Source organism: Heptranchias perlo, chromosome 6, assembly GCF_035084215.1.
Source record: "Heptranchias perlo isolate sHepPer1 chromosome 6, sHepPer1.hap1, whole genome shotgun sequence".
In the NCBI taxonomy this organism is placed as follows: Eukaryota; Metazoa; Chordata; class Chondrichthyes; order Hexanchiformes; family Hexanchidae; genus Heptranchias; species Heptranchias perlo.
The window spans coordinates 61,398,207-61,416,658 of NC_090330.1; the positions used below are offsets into that span (position 1 = coordinate 61,398,207).

Sequence of the window (18,452 nt, forward strand, 5' to 3'; positions counted from 1 at the left end):
CACTCCCTCCCGTGACTGACCCCCGATCCAATCCCCCTTGACTCAAGACCCCTGTGCCAACCTATGCCCATCCAAACCTCCCATGCTCACCCATGCCCCCCCCATCCATACAAACAAAGATATACCTGCAGACTTGCCTGAAGACGTTCTTTCCCTGGCTGGCCTCCCATCCGTCTGAGACCAGCCTGTCAATCAGGCCAGTCAGTCGGAAGGAAAATCGACAAAAAAAATAAAAGATGTCCCTACGTCAAAATCGTAAGGACGTCCGGCAAACCCGTACTAATGGGTTTCCCGACCTCAATTTGCATCCCCCCCCGGCCCCGTTCCTGGCTCCGTTTTAAAATTGAGCTCATTGTGTCCAACTCTGGGTCCCACATTTTAGGAAGGATGTCAAGGCCTTGGAGAGAGTGCAGAGGAGATTTACTAGATGGTACCAGGGTTCAGGGACTTCAGTTATCTGGAGAGACTAAAAAAGCTGGGATTATTCTCATTAGAGCAGGGAAGGTTAAGGGGAGATTTAGCTTGGGAATTAAAATTATGAAGGGTTTTGATAGATAGGGAGAAACAGTTTCCACTGAGGGGAGATGAGGAGAATTTTTTTAATGCAGCGAGTTATGATCTGGAATGAACTGACTGAAAGGGTGGTGGAAGCAGATTCAATAATAACTTCAAAAGGGAATTACAAATATACTTGAAAAGGAAAAATTTGCATGGCTAAGGGGAAAGAGCAGGAGAGTGTGATTAATTGGATAGCTCTTTCAAAGAGCCGACACAGGAACAATGACACTATGATTGTATGATTCAAAGCCCTGTGCAAGACGTCCTCATCGTACAATCCACTAGCACCAATCTCCTCCTGTATGACCAAACTCAGTGCTAATAACTCAAAGGAAAATCAAGTGGTGCATGGAAATTTTAGAGGGGAAGCAAAAAAATGGAGTTAGAAAGCTAAGAGTGGGTATGAGGAAAGAATGCCAGGATATGTAAAGGGAAATTGAAGTCAATGGGAATTGGGGAAAACTGTCCAGTGGCTGGAGTCATATCTAGCACAAAGGAAGATGGTAGTAGCTATTGGAGGCCAATCATCTCAGCCCCAGGACATTGCTGAAGGAGTTCCTCAGGGCAGTGTCCTAGGCCCAACCATCTTCAGCTTCTTCATCAATGACCTTCCCTCCATCATAAGGTCAGAAATGGGGATGTTCGCTGATGATTGCACAGTGTTCAGTTCCATTCGCAACCCCTCAAATAATGAAGCAGTCCGAGCCCGCATGCAGCAAGACCTGGACAACATCCAAGCTTGGGCTGATAAGTGGCAAGTAACATTCGCGTCAGACAAGTGCCAGGCAATGACCATCTCCAACAAGAAAGAGTCTAACCACCTCCCCTTGACATTCAACGGCATTACCATCACCGAATCCCCCACCATCAACATCCTGGGGGTCACCATTGACCAGAAACTTAACTGGACCAGCCATATAAATACTGTGGCTACGAGAGCAGGTCAGAGGCTGGGTATTCTGCGGCGAGTGACTCACCTCCTGACTCCTCAAAGCCTTTCTACCATCTACAAGGCACAAGTCAGGAGTGTGATGGAATACTCTCCACTTGCCTGGATGAGTGCAGCTCCAACAACACTCAAGAAGCTCAACATCATCCAGGACAAAGCAGCCCGCTTGATTGGCACCCCATCCACCACCCTAAACATTTACTCCCTTCACCACCGGCACACAGTGGCTGCAGTGTGTACCATCCACAGGATGCACTGCAGCAACTCGCCAAGGCTTCTTCGACAGCACCTCCCAAACCCGCGACCTCTACCACCTAGAAGGACAAGAGCAGCAGGCATATGGGAACAACACCACCTGCACTTTCCCCTCCAAGTCACACACCATCCCGTCTTGGAAATATATCGCCATTCCTTCATCGTCGCTGGGTCAAAATCCTGGAACTCCCTAACTAACAGCACTGTGGGAGAACCTTCACCACACGGACTGCAGCAGTTCAAGAAGGCGGCTCACCACCACCTTCTCAAGGGCAATTAGGGATGGGCAATAAATGACAGCCTCGCCAGCGATGCCCACATCCCATGAACGAACAAAAAAAAGAAAGGATTTTATAAAAACAAAAAAAGTAAAAAATAACTAAAGAAAAGGTAAGGTAGTTTCAAGATATAGGTAATCATCTTACGGAGGATCAAGGAATGCTACAGCTACTAAATTAGTACTTTGCCTCAGTTTTCACCGAAGGTTGTTGTAGTGGGAATGAAAGGTACAAGAAGAGGACCCACCGTCAGATCAGGACATGACTCAGGTAATCCCAGTTCAGTTCACCCTGCAAATACTTCTTCACCGACACCCAGAAACTGGTGCTCAAGTTGGCAGAGCTGTCTCTCAAAATAGTCAAGCAACAGCCAGACATAGTCGTACTCACAGAATAATATCTATCAGTCAACAGCCCAGACTCCTCCAGACTTTCAAATAGCAGAAGTTTTGACCACAATCTTTCAAACTTCCTTGGTTATGGAAGTTGTGTCAGAGAGCAGGAGAGTTGCTATTGCAACACCTGTATTCAAAAAGGGAGAAAGGGATAAACCAAGTAACTATAGATCAGTCAGCCTAACATTGACAGTGGGTAAGTTTCTAGAGTTCATAATAGAGGATAAAATTAATATTCACCCAGAAAAATATTAATTAATTAAGGGCAGCCAGGATTTGTAAATGACACGACATTTCTGACAAATTTAATAGAGTTCTTTGAGGAACTAATAGTGTATTGAAAGAGGAAATGCAGTAGATGTTACGTATATTGATTTTCAAAAGGCATTTTATAAGGTGCTGCATAGGACTTCTGTCAATAAAATTAAAGTGCGTGATATTAATGGAAGGTGACAGAATGGAAAGGATAGGAAACAGAGAGTAGCAGTTCATGGTTGTTTTTCAGACTGATGGGATGTAAATAGTGGTGTCACCCAGCGGTCAGTGTTGGGACTATTACTCTTCTCAATGTATATATAAACGATCAGGACTTGGCTATGGGAGCACAATATCAATATTTGCATATGACAAAAACTCAGGGAGGGTGGTTAATTGTAAAAAAACCGTGTGACTTACTTCAGGAAGACAAAGAAAGATAAGAAAGAAAGAACTTGCATTAAATACTTTAAGGAGTAGAAATTCATTTAGGCCAGTTTTCATGTGCCAAATAGGTGCAGAGATCCCTGCACCCGAAAACGGAGGCCTGAGTATCATGAGAAATTGGTCCTTGGGCAGCATCTAAATAATTGCGGAAACTTCCTGTCGTGCCTCCACAGGTAGCTTGCCTGACTGAATAAGTGAATTCTGTGCCACCTGTTTCCTCAGGTAAGTCCCGGGGGGAAGGACAGTGGAAGGGGGGCCAATCGTGGCTGGCAGCAGCACTCAGGAGTGTTATGGAGCTGGGAGGAGCACATCTGTTCCTCCTGGCTCCACATCAAATTTTTTAAAATTCAATTTACAAATTTAAATTAAAAGCGCTGCACATGCTCAATATACTGATTTAATATAAGGGTCACAATGGGTTCTCATACCTTGCCTGACTTGGTAAGACCATTGAACTCTTTTCTGCACTGCTTCCATGCGTGCAGTATTGTGGAAGTGGCAGCCACACTGGAGGAAACCTCTTCCCATTCCCTGGGCCATTCTTCTTTGAGGCAGTGAGTAAGTGCCAAAAAGTGTACTGTTCCCCTTCCTTTTCCTCACTTCTTCAATTAGCATTTTTTCTGCCTTGGAGAATCTGGCCACTCCTTCCAAACATTGTTCGTGCCAAGCAAGCTTGCTGCTTTGCGGTTTTGTTACGGATGTCTTCCCCTTTAAGCTGCCATAAATCTTTAAATTCTCAAGCAGTTCATGATTTCTTGCCCACTTAATGGGCAACCTCACAATGAGATCATTCTCTATACCAGAAGCTTGCCTGTTATATGGTAACTCGGCTTGTCCTAGAAATTTAGCCAGAATCAGCACATTATGAGCTGGGTGACCATGATTTATGCATCACCTAACTTACGGTTGGGTTTATACCCAATTGGAAGCTCTTAGCCACCGGGGACCACTGGATATTAATTAGGATCAATTATAAACCCTCACCATCACTGCCATGCCAACTAAGATCAGCTAATTCAGTCCCAGTTAGAAACTGGCACCTAAGCCTTCAGAACAGCTCAGTAATAATGCCGCCATAAACCTTGCTGTAACTCAGCCATACAAAGTCCAGTGTTTGCTATTTGTATACTTCGTGTGGTTTCATTTTGAATGTGAGAATGGAACACCTATTTACTTAGCACCTAGTACCAACACCAGATTAGGTAGAACATTTGTCAGTGCAATTGAATGCTCAATTTCTATTAATCAAAGAAAGTGCTTAACATAGTTTCAGAGGCTCACTTATTACTGCTCAAATATGATTATTTTCCATTCCTCATTAGCTACCTTTACAGCTTCTGTTCATGAAATTGGCTAATTAGATACAATTATGCTAAATTTGGAGGTGCTTTTATACCACGGGAGCCTAGTTTGATAGTCCCCAACTCATCACTTTGGATATCTAACATCAATTGCAGAAAGGAGGCCGTCATCCCATCTCTCTAAAGATGTTGCTTCCTTAAAAACACAGCAGCTTTCAAGAGGGAAGAATCTTATCCTCTATCAATCCTCTCTGGAAAATTTGGAAATATTCCGTGAAGCCTTCTTTAGTATTTCTGCTATTTTTCCAAATCCATTGCTTGGCTGAAATAAACAATGCTGCTTTCATATCAGCTTTTATCAGGCCTCACTTTTTCTGTCCCGGAGAATCAGGCCACTCCTTCCAAACATTGTTCATGCCAAGCAAGCTTGCTGCTTTGCAGTTTTAAGTTACGGATGTCTACGAAATGGTTCTATAAAATGTGATGAAGCTTTGAAACCATTTTTGAGTCATTTGAATTCCATTATTTGGAGGCAAATTAAATGGATTAACAAAGACAGGTACAAACTACTCTATCCATTTTCTTACAGTGGATAGTTTACATCCAGTCTGGCATTCCTGATTCTTTGAATGTAATTTATCTTCCACATAGTTTAGGATAGTTTAGGAAGTTTAGGAAGTTTTGTACTCTCTGAAGTCATGTGATTTTTCCCAATCATGCTGCATAAAAGCTCCACCATGTGCCAGTTGAGTTCTCTTTGATGGAGGAAGGTTGTAGTTATAGACTGTGATTACACAGTAAAGAACATTTGGGATTTTCCACTTATTCATAGTCAATTGACAGAAAATCTAGCCAAATTTGTCAGAATTAAATAATAAATCAGAGCTTGAAACAATGGGCAAGGAGGGTGGGGGAGAAGAGATATATGAAGGATAAACTGAGGATGGATAATCTTGTTTTCCTTCCGCATGCGTTCATGCTCTGTATACCTCAGAATTATGCTACAGCAGTGCCAAAAAATGAGTATAAATTGACCATATTTAATGTTAAGGTCTGCCCCATTAAAAACTATTCTTCAGTGCATTCAATCGTGCATTGTAAAAACATGAAAGTTCTTTCTTGTGGAAGATTCAGAAGTGACTTCTTGTTGTTGGCCCATAAAAATGGTCACAGTGACTTGCTATCACCCGTTTTACACTATTGCACAAAATCAAGATCAACCTCAAGGTTTGTTAGAACATTTTTAGTAAAGTCTCACTTCACTTTACACCATGATGTGGAGATGCCAATGATGGACTGGGGTTGGCAAATGTAAAGAATCTTACAACACCAGGTTATAGTCCAACAATTTTATTGCTGGACTATAACCTGGTGTTGTAAGATTCTTTACACTTTACACCAGTCACAATATAACTACAACCAGTCTAAAGGGAAGTTTTAAAAGTCCTTTGGACTACTTGAACACTCAAAAATATTATAAAATAAGTTTATAGAGTGTAAACTGGGACCATGACATGGAGACATAATTTGAATTGGAAAAATTGTCCTTGCGTTGCTTTTTTCCCCACTTTCCCCCCTTCTTCTCCCGGAGATGCTAACTTAGATCCCTGGCTATGGAATGGCAGAGAGTTGACAGCGTAACTTGGATCTGCTGCTTTCCATCATCTCAGCAGTACTGGTCTCAAAACAGTCCTTGCAGTACAGAAATGCCGTATTTAGTGCGAGACAACACCATAATAGAATATTCTCATTAAAATATAGGCTAGCGTAGAGAAGGTGCTAAACATTCCAGCTTCAGGCATTTTTACGAGATCCCCTTTATTGTAAAGAAAACATATATTTTACACAAGTTTTCATTGTTTTATAAACATTTTAATACAATGTGTACCTCAGTCAGATAATATTTTCTGAAATATAGTAAGAACATTTCTGATACTATATAGATTATTGCATAACTACAGTTTTGACTATGTGCTCAATTCCTAATAAAGTGTTTGTATCTAAATACATTTGACATTATTGTAATAAATGTGCAAAATCTATCAATATAGTTATTGATTTGGTAAAGTGTTGTTTAAGATACAATGTCACTATGCTATTGTTTGCCGCCTTGTTGGACTAGGCTCCCAATTTTTCTCCAAGCTGTCTGATCAGTTCAGCCAGATCTTCTGTGTTTTGTGATTTCTCTTCAAGGAGTTCATATCGGAGACTTGAAATGTCTTGTTTGATTTCCTTGAGTTCACCTTGGAAATAACAAAAAGCAAACAAATGAACAAACTAAAGAAATTTTGCAACAGAAATGATTTTGAACGGAGACTTTGGAATTAAGATAATAAGGATACAAGATAAATACAATATTGAATAAAAATAACCTCTGCTCAGGACTGAAATTCACAAACACACGCTCTAGTTCTAAGAACCATACACTGATAACAGCTGTTCAAAAAACTAACTGTACCCTGGTAACATAAAATAAAAGCCATCATAATAATATACAATCTACTTGATCATCCCTTTTAGACTAATCTATTAATTATTTTACTAGTTTGTCCTTTTGCTACTGTAAATACTATAAAATCATAAGTCTAGCACCTATGAACTCCCCCCAAGAGATACTGATGTGAATATTGGTATTTAAATTTTCTGCCATTTCTTGAAATGTTTTTCCAATGGTAAAGGAGCTTTCTCCTCTCAAGCTACTTGATGTACAGTTTTTGTCTTTCTTAATTTTTACAGTATGATTTTATTTTGTTTAAAGTTTTGGGTGAATTTTGTGCTCATGAAGGTGAAATATGTTAGTGCTTGGGAACAGAATATTTTTCTTCAAGTACTCCCAGTTCAGGTACAGCACTATTAGGTGCAAACAAAATCTTGCTTTACTCTTCTCCAAAAATGTGCCTAAGACCCAGTCAGAATGACACTCCGACTTGCACCATTATGACACTTTTCTACTTCTCACACCAGCCATCCTTTTGGCTTCTCTGTTGCTGTGGGCCCATGACCATTGGGTACTGAATTAAGACTGTGCAAATCTATTTCCCAAAAAGTAAGCAGCTCTTTAGTTTAATATACTGTCTAATTTGCAGCGAGTCTATGGCTTAGTGGTAGAATTCCTGCCTCTGAGTCAGAAGGCGAAGGGTTAAAGGCCCCCTCCCCCCACCAGACAACCCCAGTGAGTGGACACTAATATGGTCTCTAAATACTGTGTTGGCATCCAGCAGAGTACTTGCATCTGGATGGAGTGACCACTTTCTCAATGGTAGTATTCCCGCCTCTGAGTCAGAAGGGTTGGGATCAGGCCTCACTCCAGAAAACCCCAGCAAGCGGAAGCCAAAGTGCCGGCTCTGAGTATTGAACTGAATCGCATATGCGATTTGAGAACCTCTCATTCACTCACTCACCTGACGAAGGAGATAATCTCCGAAAGCTTGTGATTTTAAAATAAAATTGTTGGACTATAACCTGGTGTTGTAAGATTCCTTACATTAGTACAAACATGTATAAGTACAATAAAATAAACTCAAAAATTTCCTGAAAGAAATGACTTTAGAATTAAATATTGATGTCATTTACCCAGACGATTCTTTATCCTTCTCCCCACAGTCTATGTTACTTTATTTTGGATAAATTCAGCCTGTTCTATTTCACCAGATGAGAGATGACGGCCCTGATATTAGCGGGGAGGCAAGTTGGCAGCAGCGGGGGGGGGGGACTGGGCGCGTGGCAAATACGCATGAACCAAATTTACCATTTCCGACGAGATCGCACATTGATTGCTGATGATTAATGTCCTCCCTGTGTTTCACGCCCGGCAGCCAGCCTGATGCCATCAGGAGCTGCAATGTGAGGGGGGGTGGGGGGTTAGGAAAGAGAGAGAGCCAGACGTCATCCAGCGCTGGACTGGAAGACCGGTGGGGGGGGGGGGGGCGGTGGGGAGGAGAGAGGAAGACCGGGGGTGGGGGGGGAAAATCAGGGGAGAGATCAGGGGAAGATCGGTGGGGAAAGGGGAAGATCAGTGGAGGAGATCGGAGGGACATGGGGGGACATCGGGATGGTGAAGAGGGGGACATCAGAGCGGGAGACATCGGACATCGGAGCAGGTTTCAAAGGTAGGTTCATTTAGTGTTTTCACTTCATCATTGCATTTTTTAAAATTTAATTTATTTAGTTTCTTTCTCCCTGATCCGGCCCTTCACGGTGGGCAAGCCGCCCAGGTAAGTTAAAAATCTTTCTAATCACTTACTCTGTCACAGGTAAAGTGCCTTAAGTACCTCAATGAGATACATTTGGCTCTTTAAACTGTCATCCTGCCGGCTTTAATTGCTGGCGGGACTTCCGGTTTCGGGTTGTCCGCACGCACACAGGTGGGTCCCTGGGAAACTCGGAAGCCGGCGGGTTGGAACCGGCTTCCGAACCCGAACGGGATTTGTGCGATTTTCGGAAACCTCCCCGCCCCCAACCCACCCGCAATGCCTCCAAAAATCACCCTCGACATGTTCCAGCAATGTTCCATGACTTAACCGTAACAAGGTTTTCAAGCAAAAACGTTTGAAGTGGAGCATGTTATTCAGAATAACAAATTATAAAACTTTTTTTTGGACTAACAGATTGTGGGCTGTTATTTTGCATTACTCTGGGTCACGTATCCCATCTGGAATTTTTCACTTGGAAGCTGTGGAGAATTATTGTTGTACTTTTGGTGAGAAACTGGAATGTTATGAGCTGAATTTTTCCAGAACAGCTTATATTGAGGGGACTGTGTTGGCAAGATAAGCAGAAATTTTTAATGTATATTTATCACAAATCTATCAACCATTCCTAATGTACGAAGATGACTCCAACTTACCTTCATTGACTTCATCATTTTCCCTATCCATTTGTGCTTTCAGTACATATCTCTTGATGAGACGTTTCATTATTTTCTGGAGGAAAGAATTAAGGAGCCTGTTACTGAACTATGAAGTTCTGGCATGTACTGCACTAGACGATCTGACGGCATAGCATCAAAACTGGCAGTCCATTAATGTAGTTAGTCAACTAACATCCAATTTGCCAATCAGATTCTAAATACTGCATTTATAGGTTAGAAATTATATAAGTCTAAGTTTTTCTTCAGCAATCATATTCACTACATTTGTATAGCAGGAAGTTGTGCAATTCCAACTGCAGCTCCAAGTACAGTAAAAAACTGTCCCATTTATAACATAATCTAACACCTTTCTAACTCAGTCAAATGAAATGGGTATCAGAGACTCATACAATTTAGTCAGACATCAAGACCCTGGATACCTGCAATGTGTTGGGAACATCTAGAGTGGTAGGTGAAGGCAGAAATTGGGACGGGGCCCTGTTACACTGGATCTTTACCCCATTTACCCTGCTGCTGACCCATAGTAGCCTCAAAGTCAGTGACAAGGAAAACAATGCGATGATGAACACGTAATCTGTGCTGATCACCAAAAGAAGTGGTATTAGCCTCCATTTCCATTGGCTGTGCTGCCTTTCAGGGCAATATAATTACTTGCCACCAGAGGCAGCCATGATTTCTTGTTGGGGCAGGGGGAGTGGCCGAATTGCTCAGGTTTATTCTATACAGGTCTGCAAAGTATTTTTTATGCCACTCCCCTGTACAAAATCTCCATGGCCACTGTGGAAAATAGAAGCCCCCAGAAAAAGGTAATTATGGCTGATTTTTCTGGGAAGAGCATCCAGCGAGCATTCATTCCCCAGGCGCTAAATACAGGAAAAAGGATTGGAGATTGGCAATATGCTCAGGAGTTCTGGGACTACTCCCAAAGGGGACACTGACTGCCTGCTCCTGCAGTAGATGCATGGTTAAGGCAGAAATTTAAATGAGGTGGGAGAGGATGCTCCTAGCCCTCCCTCCTCGTTCTTCTCGTTGTATACTGCTGAGAATCCATTCTGAGGGGCAGAAGCAGCCAAAAGGCCCCAAACCAAGACAGCCATTGCTGCTGCTCCAAGCCTGAAGCAACAGCCAACTTTGCTGCCCTACTTTCAGGTGCTGGGCCCTGCTACAGTGTGGGCCTGCAATGACCTGGTGTACCAAATTTGGGCGTCCTGAAGCCTGCTCAGGTGTAGCACACTTTGGGTACATCGCGTTTGTCCAGTGGCCAGACAGAGGCAATCAGGAAAACCAGCCGCATTGTTTGTGACTTTAAAACAAATAAGTGTGCGTAAGAGCACACATGCACATTTAAATATGGAAATAGTGTTGCAGGAACCGCCCTACGATTTAATAGAACCATCTTTACTGCATTAGAAGCTATGGTCATTCTCACATAACTGCTTTCTGAAGTAGGCCTGCAACATAAATGCAGTGTAAAAAATAACCAGACCACTCAACTAATCCCTCGTTCTGCATTTGAAAAAGATCAACAACAATAGAGATTACACATTTTAAAATAAAGGTAAACAATTTTATTGCAATTTCTCAAAATACTCTCATATAATAAAACGTAACAACTCATTTGGCAAGATTCAGCTTTAAAGTGAACAATAACATTTTCCTAAAAGTGTAATTTATCCACCATTAAAAAGGCTTCATGGATAACTACATTGTATTTTTACAGCAGTCCAAAGGTGGTCTCAGAATCATTAAATTCAGAAAGATCTTCAGCTTTTCTCATTTCTTTTTCAATTCACACTTTGGAATAAATCCACTTCCACCTTGTTGTACAATTATGCCACAGATCACGGTAACCTAGCATGCTCACTTTGCAACGAGTTAGACAGACTTCTTATTACAGAATGTCTTCCAATAGAAGTAGTTGTGTAATGTTCCGGACTTGTGGTGTTCTGCAGCTCACGTCATTTACTTTGCAGAACAGATTTCACAGCAATGGTGACAACAGAGAAAAATCTTGCATGCGCATGCAATTGTTTGAAAGTTGTGACTTTCATTTCTGGCAGCAGAATTTACCCAATATCTGGGGGAAGTGTATAGAAGCCAGTACAAGACAAACTGCACTGTCAGCCTGAGCAGGCAAGCTGAGCAATTAGCCTGCCTCTGGCTACAAAAAATGGCAAGAGGTGCCAATAATGGCAGCATTTATATTTACCCAACAGTAGTGCTCCAGAGGAGCCTGGGGAAACCATCTCTTGGTGTATTGCTTCACACTCCAGAGGCGACAAGTGTGCCTTCTTTACATTACAGTCCTGACATCAATATTAAGGAGGCACAAGGGGGGTTAAATTGGTTAACCCCTGAAAACGAGCGCTGGGATTGCAGTGCGCGATTAATCCTCGCCCGGTCGTTGAAATGCAGGCAGCACGTAACATTCATGGTGTCTGATGATTTCTATGATTGCTGCGTACAGCCAGCGCTACCTGCATTGTTGGTTGGCTGCAGGAACCAATAAGGGGCTCCGATATCGGGAGTGGCTAGCACTACTTAAAGGCAGCCTGCACCTTTTAAAGGGGAGGTGCACTGAGGAATGGCTGGGCCTGCAAGAGAATGTGCACCAAGATTCTCCAACGACACATTAGAGGACTTGGTGCAAGAGGTGGATGCACGGAGAGGCATCCTTTACCCACAAGGGGGCAGGAGGCCCTCCAGACACATACTGAAGAGGCAGTGGGAGGCTGTGGTGGATAAGGTGAATGCCAGGAACATCGCATCATGCACATGGATGCAGTGCAGGAAGAAGTTCAATGATTTGACACGCGTTGTCAAGGTGAGTGACTTCAACTGTCAAGTGGCATATCCTACCAACTGCACTACTAGCCTCATCCACTGCTCCACACACTACACACCCCATCACCCACCTACCAACAAACTCTTTCCATCAGTAAACAACTCTTCAAATCAAATGCTGTATCTCACCCTCACACAGTACCACTCTTGCAAGCCGCACACCCACAACTCACAGGTCACACACATTGGCAGCTATTCAACCATAACAGCCACATCACCCAAACATCTTGCAAGACACTTACTGACACACTTCCCTCTTTCTTGCTCATAGCAACAAGCAGCAGGAAAGACCTGGGGGAGGACAGACATGCCTACACGTCCTCACCCCCATAGAGGAGACAGTACTGGCCATCGTCCGGTGGGCCCTGGCTATGGCTGTGGCCACTGGTGCTGCTGGAGGTATCGATGATGAGGGTCTCTGCATACCTAATCCTCCTTCTCGCTCCCCACTTCTCCCTCGTCCCACAATCTTTTCTGATTCACGTGCTGCAGATGGTGTCAGCACGCACGTCTTACTTTCTCCTCTCCCCTCACCACAACTCAATCCGTGTCCCTTTTCATTGCAGATACCCAAGAACTGGAACTGACACCGTCAGAGGAGGCAGAGGACGAGGATAGTAATGGACACATTGTCATTCAATCTTACACTCACAGCCACCAGCTCAGAGACTGACACTGTGCGTAGTTTAGAGGCTAAGATAGAGGAGGGATCTGTACAGGGTGAGACAACGGGCATAAGTGTGCAGGAGCCGGGGCAGGGGAATGGGTACTGCAGCTGCCAGCTTGCCGGAGGGCGAGGTCGCACATTGATTCTGCAGCCAAGGATCATAGAATCATAGAAGGTTACTGCACGGAAGGAGGTCATTCGACCTATCGAGTCCGGGCCGGCTCTATGCATGAGCAATCCAGTTAGTCCCACGGCCCTGCCCTATCCCCGTAGCACTGCAAATTTTTTCATTTCAAGTACTTATCCAGTTCCCTTTTGATTGAATCTGCCTCCACCACTCCCTCGGGCAGTGCATTCCAGATCCTAACCACTTGCTGTGTAAAAAAGTTTTTCCTCATATCTCCTTTGGCTCTTTTGCCAATGACCTTAAATGAATGCCCTCTGGTTCTTGACCCTTCCACCAATAGGAACAGTTTCTCTCTATGAAGGTGAAAAGTGCTGTATAATTTCAGGTATTTGTTTTACCTCTGTAGACGTGCTGGTATCTCCAGAAATGCCGACACTTGTGATTTTGTTAACGATTTAGGTGGGATGCAGCCGGCAGCCATTTGGCCATTTAAATCCTTGTTTGACAGATGGGGATAAAAGGTGGAGTTATTGCAGCAGGTCACTCAGTTTTCTCAGACAAACTTTTGGCTGGGAGATAGAATCATAGACTCATAGAAAGGTTACAGCAAGTAAGGAGGTCATTCGGCCATTCAGCCCATCGAGTCCGGGCCGGCTCTATGCAAGAGCAATCCAGCTAGTCACACTCCCCCGCCCTATCCCTGTAGCCCTGAAAATTTTTGCTTTTCAAGTCCCTATTGAAGGCCATGATTGAATCTGCCTCCACCACCCCCTCGGCAGTGCATTCCAGATCCTAACCACTCGCTGTGTAAAAACGTTTTTCCTCATGTCACCTTTTTGGTTCTTTTGCCAATGACCTTAAATCTATGTCCTTTGGTTCTTGACCCTTCCACCAATGGGAACAGTTTCTCTCTATCTACTCTGTCTAGACCCTTCATGATTTTGAACACCTCTATCAAATCTCTCAACCTTCTCTGTTCCAAGGAGAACAATCCCAGCTTCTCCAGTCTAACAACGTAATTTAAGTTCCTCATCCCTAGAATCATTCTAGTAAATATCCTCTGCACCCTCTCTAAGGCCTTCACATCCTTCCTAAAGTGCGGTGCCCAGAACTGAACACAATTCTCCAGTTGTGGCCAAACCAGTGTTTTATAAAGGTTCATCATGACTTCCATACTTTTGTACTCTACGCCTCCATTTATAAAGCCCAGGACCCCATATACTTTTTTAACCGCTTTCTCAACCTGCCGTGCCACCTTCAACGATTTATGCACATATACTCCCAGATCTCTCTGTTCCTCCACCCCTTTTAGAATTGTGCCCTCTAGTTTATATTGCCTCTCCTTGTTTTTCCTACCGAAATGCATCACCTCACAATTTTCCGCGTTAAATTTCATCTGCCACGTGTCTGCCAATGCCACTAGCCTGTCTATAGCCTCTTGAAGTCTATCACTTTTCACTACCTTTCCAAGTTTTGTGTCATCCACAAATTTTGAAATTGTGCCCTGTACACCCAAGTCCAAGTCATTTATATATATCAAGAAAAGCAGTGGTCCCAGCACTGACCCCTGGGGAACACCACGGAACACCTCCCTCCAGTCCAAAAAACAACCGCTCACCACTACTGTTTCCTGTCCGTTAGCCAATTCTGTATCCATGTTGCTATTGCCCCCTTTATTCCACGGGCTCCAATCTTAATAGCAAGCCTACCATGTGGCACTTTATCAAATGCTTTTTGAAAATCCATATACACCACAACAACTGCATTGCCCTCATCTACCCTCTGTTACCTCATCAAAAAACTCTATCAAATTGGTTGAACACGATTTGCCTTTAACAAATCCGTTCTGGTTTTCCTTAATCAATCCACACTCGTCCAAGTGACTGTTAATTCTGTCCTGGATTATCATTTCCAAAAGTTTCTCCATCACCGAGGTTAAACTGACTGGCCTATAGTTGCTGCGTTTATCTTTACACCCTTTTTTGATCAAGGGTGTAAGATTTGCAATTCTCCAGTCCTCTGGCACCACTCCCAGATCTAATGATGATGACTTCAATGGGCCAGGCTGAAGGGTATACACAACCAAATGCTTCGTGCACTGGAAAGCCTGCCAGAAAGCCTGCGCACCATGTCAAGGAGCACGAAGGAGTCCAGTTCCAACTTGGCGCAGGGCTTTGTGCAGAGCTTGGAGCCCATCCTTTCCCACATGGAACGGGTGGTCACCTCCATCAGCACACCTGTGGAACCCACCATGATACAGCGTCTAATGATCGATGTCACAGCTTCCATTTCAGCACAAACATCTGCCATTCAAGGTCAGACTGCTGCGTTTGGAGCTCAAGACTGCTGCTGTCATGGCTCTGGGTTCCACTGTGGAACGAGACTTCTAGGGCATCACAGCAGTCCAGCAATCTGTTCTCCAGCGGATTGCTGAGGCACCGCCCCAGGAGAGTGGCAGTGGCGCCATGGAAGATGAACCTAGAAACATAGAAAATAGGAGCAGGAGTAGGCCATTCGGCCCTTCGAGCCTGCTCCGCCATTCAATATGATCATGGCTGATCCTCTATCTCAATACAATATTCCCATTCTCTCCCCATACCTCTTGATGCCTTTTATGTCTAGAAATATAATTAGCTCTTTCTTAAATATATTCAGTGACTTGGCCTCCACAGCTTTCTGTGGTAGAGAATTCCACAGGTTCACCACCCTCTGAGTGAAGAAATTTCTCCTCATCTCAGTCCTAAATGTCCTACCCCATATCCTGAGACTGTGACTCCTTGTTCTGGACACCCCAGCCAAGGAAAACATCCTCCCTGCATCCAGCCTGTCTAGCCCTGTCAGAATTTTATATGTTTCAATGAGATCCCCTCTAATTTTTCTAAACTCGAGTGAATAAAGGCCGAGTCGACCCAATCTCTCCTCATACGACAATCCTGCCATCCCAGGAATCCGTCTGGTGAACCTTCCCTCTATGGCAAGTATATCCTTTCTTAGGTAAGGAGACCAAAACTGCATACAATACTCCAGGCATGGTCTCACCAAGGCCCTGTATAACTGCAGTAAGACATCCTTGCTCCTATACTCAAATCCTCTTGCAATGAAGGCCAACATACCATTTGTCTTCCTAACTGCTTGCTGCACCTGCATGTTTGTTTTCAGTGACTGGTGTACAAGGACATTCAGGTCCCTTTGTACATCAACATTTCCCAATCTATCACCATTTAAATAATACTCTGCCTTTCTGTTTTTCCTTCCAAAGTGGATAACTTCACAGCTATCCACATTATATTGCTTCTGCCATGTATTTGCCCACTCACTCAACTTGTCTAAATCGCCTTGAAGCCTCTTTGCATCCTCCTCACAACTCACGATCCCACCTAGTTTTGTGTCGTCAGCAAACTTGGAAATATTACATTTGGTTCCCTCATCCAAATCATTGATATATATATTGTGAATAGCTGGGGCCCAAGCACTGATCCCTGCGGTACCCCACTAGTCACTGCCTGCCACCCCAAAAAAGACCCATTTATTCCTACTCTGTTTCTTGTCTGTTTACCAATTTTTAATCCATGCCAGTATATTACCACTAATCCCACGTGCTTTAATTTTGCACACTAACCTCTTGTGTGGGACTTTATCAAAGGCCTTCTGAAAATCCAAATAAACTGGTTCTCCCTTATCTATTCTACCAGTTACATCCTCAAAAAACTCCAATACGTTTGTTAAACATGATTTCCCTTTCATAAATCCATGTTAACTTTGTCTAATCCTATTATTATTTTCGAAGTGTCTTGTTATCACATCCTTTATAATAGATTCTAGCATTTTCCCTACTACTAATGTTAGGCTAACAGTTCTGTAGTTCCCCTGTTTTCTCTCTCCCTCCTTTCTTAAACATTGGGGTTACATTTGCTACCCTCCAATCTGCAGAAACCATTCCAGAATCTATAGAGTTTTTGAAGATGACAACCAATGCATCCACTATCTCTATAGCCACCTCTTTCAAAACCCTGAGATGTAGATCATCAGCTCCTTGGGATTTATTGACTTTCAGTCCCATTAATTTCTCTAGTACTATTTTTTTACCAATACTAATTTTTTTCAGTTCCTCATTCTCATCAAACCCTTGGTTCTCTAGTATTTCTGGGAGGTTTTTTGTATCTTCCGTGAAAACAGACACAAAGTATTTGTTTAATTTCTCTGCCATTTCCTTATTCCCCATTATAAGTTCTCCCGTCTTTGTCCGTAAGGGACCCACATTTCCCTTCTCCAGTGTTTTCCTGTAGAAGACTTTTCGATTTCCTTTTATGTTGGCCGCCAGTCTATTTTCATACTCTCTCTTTGCCCCTCTTATTTCCTTTTTCAATTCCCCTCTGAACATTCTATATTCTGGAGGGGTGGGGGGGTGGCAGTATTGATTAAGGAGAATATTGAAGTATTGGAGAGAGAGGATGTCCTGGAGGGATCAAGGTCAAAATCTATTTGGTTAGAGTTAAGAAATAAAAGAGGTGCCATTACACTACTGGGTGTATTCTATAGGCCACCAACTAGTGGAAATTATATAGCAAGCAAATTTGCAGGGAAATTACAGAGAGGTGCAAAAGCTATAGAGTAGTGATAACTGGGGACTTCAACTATCCTAATATAGACTGGGATAACAATAATAATAAGAGGCACAGAGGGGGAGGAATTTTTGAAATGTTTTCAGGATATCTTTCTTAGCCAGCCAAACAAGAAAGGAGGCATTGCTGGATTTGGTTCTAGGGAATGAGGTGGGCCAAGTGGAGCAAGTGTCAGTGGGGGAGCATTTAGGGAGCAGCGATCATAATATCATAAGGTTTAGAATAGCTATGGAAAAGGACACGGACCACTCTAAAGTAAAAATACTCAATTGGACGCGGGCCAATTTCAATGGGATGAGAACAGACCTGACCCATATAAATTGGAATCAAAGATTGGCAGGCAAAACTATAATTGAACAGTAGGCGGTCTTTAAGGAGGAGATGGTTCGGGTACAGTTTAGGCACATTCCCACGAGGCAGAAAGGTAGGGCAACTAAATCTCTGGATGACAAAAGAGATAGTGAGTAAGATGAAATGGAAAAAAGGGGCATATGACAGATGTCAGGTTGATAACACAAGTGAGAAACAGGCAGAAAATAGAAAGTTCAGAGGGGAAGTGAAAAAGGAAAGAGGAGCAAAGAGAGAGTATGAGAATAGACAGGCGGCCAACATAAAAGGGAATCCAAAAGTCTTCTATAGGCATGTAAACAGTAAATGGGTAGTAAGAAGAGGGGTGGGGCCAATTAGGGATCATAAAGGAGATCTACTCGTGGAGGCAGAGGGGATGGCCGACGTACTAAATGAGTACTTTGCATCTGTCTTTACTAAGGAAGAAGATGCTGCCAGAGTCTCAGTAAAAGAAAATATAGTTGAGATACTGGATGGGCTAAAAATTGATAAAGAACAGGTACTTGAAAGGCTAGCTGTACTTAAAGTAGATAAGT

General features: G+C 43.2%; 1 protein-coding gene and 1 long non-coding RNA gene across 2 annotated transcripts in view; one reads left to right on the forward strand and one right to left on the reverse strand.

Annotated features, from left to right (window-relative positions):
- Positions 1-18,452, forward strand: part of LOC137322539 (uncharacterized) — a 58,164-nt gene that overhangs the window by 12,574 nt on the left and 27,138 nt on the right. The gene's annotated exons all lie outside the window — the stretch shown is intronic.
- Positions 6,289-18,452, reverse strand: part of LOC137322538 (short transient receptor potential channel 6-like) — a 113,543-nt gene continuing 101,379 nt past the window's right edge. Inside the window, exons 11-12 of the mRNA XM_067985461.1 lie at positions 9,285-9,360; positions 6,289-6,681 (exon numbers count right to left, since the gene is read on the reverse strand). Coding sequence (XP_067841562.1) covers positions 6,557-6,681; positions 9,285-9,360 — 201 coding nt within the window. The 3' untranslated portion in view covers positions 6,289-6,556. The remainder of the gene's footprint in view (positions 6,682-9,284; positions 9,361-18,452) is intronic.